We start from the raw sequence: 4,812 nt of genomic DNA on the forward strand, positions 1-4,812 counted from the left end.
AAAGAAAGAGAAAGAAAGAAAGAAAGGAAGGAAGAAAGGAAGGAAGAAAGAAAGAAAGAAAGAAAGAAAGAAAGAAAGAAAGAAAGAAAGAAAGAAAGAAAGAAAGAAGAAAGAAAGAGAAAGAAATGTATCAGCCCCATGGTGAGTAATCTACAAATGCTAATTGTTGAGATGGGAGTGAGCCCAGGAATAAATAAATAAATAAATAAATAAATAAATAAATAAATAAATAAATGCTAATTGTTTTTTGTTTTTGAGACAAAGTCTCACAGTGCAGCTCAGGACCTTTCCAAGAGTTCTCCTCCCTCACCTTCCCAAGTGTTAGGATTACATGAGCCACGATGCTGCCTTAATAAATGTGGTAAATGTTAAAGAGGGTTTGGGTTTTTTTTTGTTTTTTGGGTTTTTTTTTTGTTGTTGTTGTTGTTTTACAGTTATTTAGTTTGTGTAAAAAGCACCCGGTGATGGAATAGATACCCGGTTTATGTACATTCAAGGAGATAGGAACCTTGCCTTCTAAGAAAGCATGATTTCATTCTTCCCTCTCCTCTCTCTCTCCTGTCAGCCTCCAAGAGATCTCAGCTGGCCTACCCTGGTGTTTTCTCTTCCAATGCCAATAAAATTGTCTTTGAGGCAGGCTGTGCTTTTAATCCCAGGGAGGCAGAGCCAAACTGATCTCTGAGATGGGGGTCAATCAAGATTACACGGTAAGACTGCCTCAAAAAATAAAAAAAGATATCTAAAATTGTATTTCCTTCAGAGCGTGTCTTTTTCTGAATCTGTTTTAGTCTCCTTAATGTCTGAGAGCAGTGTCCCTGCAAAAATGGCACCATATCCCCTGGTGACACTCTGTGGGAACTCCATTGCCCTTTCACTCACTCACTGCGTAACCACGGGCATCCAGGTTAAACAGGACTATGAGTAGGGATCAAGGATAATCTGAATTTATCTAGCCAAGAGATGGATGCGTGCGTGACTCACGGTAATCCAGTGCTGCTTCTTTCAGAATTGAAATCTTTGCTCAGGATAATGCAAGATAAAAGAAGCTGCTGAGATTTAGGTCAGCTCACAGATTCCCTGCTGCTACCCCAGCCCTTGCCTTTCCAGGTCCCTTTCTTTGCTTTTTCCTTCAATTACATAAACTACCCGCCAGCCTCCCAATAAACCCTTTCCTTCTTCCCATAGGCTTTCACGCCGCCAGCAAGACAAAGCAACGGGAAATTAGTTGACTCAGTTTCAAGTCCTGATGACAATACATTATCCTTGGAAATCTGACCAAGACTGGTGGAATTAAAAGTGGTCTAGCTGCCATCTCTGCTTCACCCTGCTGTCAGTCTGTCCATCTGTATGCTGTGTCCCTGGCCAGCTCTGTCGCCATTCCTCATCCACCTGGCAATCTACATGTGTTGCCTGAGCAACAGTTTGTGGTTTATCTTAGCATCTTTCTCTGCATTCTCAAAATGTCACTTTTTACTATAATCCATGAACAGTGCCCCACCCACTTCACTCATAAAATGAGATTTCTTGATCTGAAACCAGTGTGAGCTTAGTAGCAGCTTTCCCCCAAATAGGTAAGTTTAAATTGCAGGTACAAAAACCCCCTTTGTATCGCTCTCGGCTCTCCACCCTACTCTAGCTCTGTCAGTAGCACACAGCCTCAACTAGCCGCCTTGTTTAATTTTATTTTGGTTATTGATCACATCACCTATGAGGACAAGTTTTGTTTTGTTTTTTTCGTTTTGTAATTAAAATCAAATTTCTTTTTTAAATTTTGGTTTCTGTGCATATGCACTGTTGTGTGTGCAGTTTGTATGCGGGTGCCCACAAAGACAAGAGGGCACTGGACACACGCACACACACATACACACACACACACACATACACACACACATACATACACACACACACACATACACACACACACATACATACATACACACACACACATACATACATACACACACACACATACACTGTGAAACTAATAGAAATCTGCCTGCCTCCTGAGTGCTAGGATTAAAGGAGTGTACCACGACACACAGGGAAAAAATTTAAACAACAACAAAAAAAACAGGTAAAGAGAGTATATAAAGGTGAGGAAATTAAGGGAAGATGAGAAGGGGAACATCTTATCCCGGAGTCTGGATGAACTCACTTCACCAACTGAGCCAAGAACTCCAGAGTAATTCGAAGTATTTGAGGGGATTTTGTAGAGATGCTCCAAAATTGGATATTAAATTTGTAATGCATCAAAAAGGACAAAAAGCATATGGCCTCTCTCCTTTCCTGGCTGTTTTGGGGAATCTCATAAGAAATGCCATTTATAGAAAGAGACACATCTTAGCCTCTTGTCTTGCCAAAACCCTCTTGACCCACGGTTTTATTTTTTTTAGATTGTAGTCTTAGACAAAGCATGTCCAGAGACACTCTATAGTCTGTCATTTATTGAAAACGAGTCAGAGACTGTGGCAGCACACACAAGACCCGCACAGGTTCAAACCAAAGTTCTAGCACATAGAAGGTAAAGTGGACACAAAGTCCCAAACCTAATCAAGAAGCGTATTTGCAATTTATTCCTGCTGCAACAAGGAAAACCAGTTTTCTCCAGTGGAGTGACACAGGGTATATCAACCACACTGCAGACCAGCAGCCATGCCCAGGGGTATTGACCAACACAAAACGGACTCGGTGAGGGTTTTTTGTCTGTGTATGTGCTCAATTTTTGTTTTGTTTTGTCTTTCAGTTTTGTTGTATTGAGAGAGAGAGAGAGAGAGAGAGAGAGAGAAATGGGTGGGTAGGAAGGCAGAGAGAATCTAGGAGTAGTTGGATTGGAGGAGGGGAAAGATATATTGTGTGAAAAAAATTAAAAAGTAAAAGATAAAAGTAAAAATTGGAAACATGGATTCATAGAAATATACTTTGATAGCCACCAAAATCATATCCACAGCTTCTGCTAAGTCACTTAAGCAGGACGGTCCCTTGGGGAACCTACACTCTTGGACATGCCTTTTCCCTGAGCACCCCCCCTTTTCTGTTTACATTCATGATAATCTTTTCCCCCTAACAAACTCCCAACTGCAGGCTGGAGACGCTCAGCAGTTCAAAGTCTTGCTGCTCTTGAACCCAGCACCCAGGCTGCTCACAACTACTTATAAGTCCTAATCTAGGGGCTCTTGACATCTCCTTGTGGTCAAGGGCATTTGTGTGTATGTGGTGCATAGAACCTCATGCAGGCATGCATGCAAAAGATAAATAAAGACAAATAGATAAATCTTTTTTTTTATATGAATGAGGCAATTTATTAACCCAGCATCCTTTGTTCTAATGCTTCTTGTTGGCAGCTGCCACCTGTCCAGAAATCCTGTCCAGATCTCTCTGTCCCTGAGGTGTTAGCTTGTGGCCCCCATCTTGGACCTTTTCCACCATTTTCAACCCCTCCAGGGCTTGAAGGACCCGGCGGGTCACACTCTTAGAGCCTCTGCTGAAGTGGCTGGGTCTGACACCATTTCTCGGCCGTCCTCCATAGATCTTGGTCATGGAACCAACCCCAGCACCACCTCGGAGGTACAGGTGCCGTGCTGTGGAAGCAGCTCGTGTGTAGAACCAGTTCTCATCATATGGGGCAAGCTCGTTATGTTTGGCCAGCTTGACTGTGTCCACCCATTCGGGGACTGGCCCATCTTGAAACACTCTACTGTGGTAAATTCAAGAATCCCAACTTAACCTAAGTGGAAGTCACTGGAAAGAACTCAGGCTGCCAAAGGCAGCAGCATGGATCTGTGTCCTTTCATCATGGAGATAGTTTACAAAATCAATGAACTGTCAGATTAGATTTGAAACACACAAGCTCTGGTTCTGTAGCAAACATGACTAGACAACCTTTTCAGGACACAGTAACAGGATGGGTCAATTTCATGTTTCCAGTACTTGTGTCTCCATAGTCAAGATTCACACTCCAAGGACCTATTCTGTGCAGATTAACTTAGATGGTTGCTCATAAGAGAACATGATCCTTGAACTCACAATCCCACTTAAACTGCTTAATTAGATAGAATAAAGTAGCCGAGCAGTGGTGGTGCACACCTTTAATCCCAGCACTTGGGAGGCAGCGGCAGGCAGATTTCTGAGTTCAAGGCCAGTCTGGTCTACAGAGTGAGTTCCAGAACAGCCAGGGCAACATAGAGAAACCTTGTCTTGCAACAAACAAACAAAAAAGGATAAAGTAAATTACTTCCTAGAGGAGGGATGTGGACACAAAGGTTCATTATCTGTATACTTTAAATGTAATGTTGCCAAAAATTAGAGGACCACACAGTATATCTGTCTATGATGCGCTGGTATTCCTATGAATTCCTTTAGTTTATTTATTTAGTTTTGTTGTTCTGTCTGTCTGTCTGTCTGTCTGTCTGTCTGTCTGTCTGTTTTGGCTTTGTTTTGTTTTGAAGGCAGGATTTACTCTTTAGTCCAGGTTGGCATGGAATTTACTGTGTTGCCCAGGCTGACCTTGAACTCCCAGAAATCCTCCTGCCTCAGCTTTCAAGTAGTTCAGTTATAAGTACAGTATTACATGCCCAGTTATTTCTGTGCATTCAGTATACTTTCAACACATTTCAAGCTTATCATTTGTTTGGAAATGTTAGCCCTTATTACTTATTAGTTTAAAACTAATAAAATTTTGTTCATCTATTATAATACAGGGAAGAGTTCTGATACAATTCGGGAGGAAATACTTTGTATTTTAATGTTTCTTTTTGAGTATGGGGATGACATTGAAATGAGGCGATTTTCATATTTATCTAATTTTTTTTTTTT

At 41.4% G+C, this 4,812-nt stretch overlaps 1 protein-coding gene across 1 annotated transcript in view; it reads right to left on the bottom strand.

Moving 5' to 3' along the window:
* Positions 1 to 3,283: 3,283 nt before the first annotated feature.
* LOC110307168 (40S ribosomal protein S19-like) overlaps positions 3,284 to 4,812 on the bottom strand; it is a 4,472-nt gene continuing 2,943 nt past the window's right edge. Inside the window, exon 4 of the mRNA XM_021179438.1 lies at positions 3,284 to 3,694. Within this exon, the coding sequence (XP_021035097.1) occupies positions 3,322 to 3,694 (373 nt within the window). The 3' untranslated portion in view covers positions 3,284 to 3,321. The remainder of the gene's footprint in view (positions 3,695 to 4,812) is intronic.

This window comes from Mus caroli, chromosome 2, assembly GCF_900094665.2.
Source record: "Mus caroli chromosome 2, CAROLI_EIJ_v1.1, whole genome shotgun sequence".
In the NCBI taxonomy this organism is placed as follows: Eukaryota; Metazoa; Chordata; class Mammalia; order Rodentia; family Muridae; genus Mus; species Mus caroli.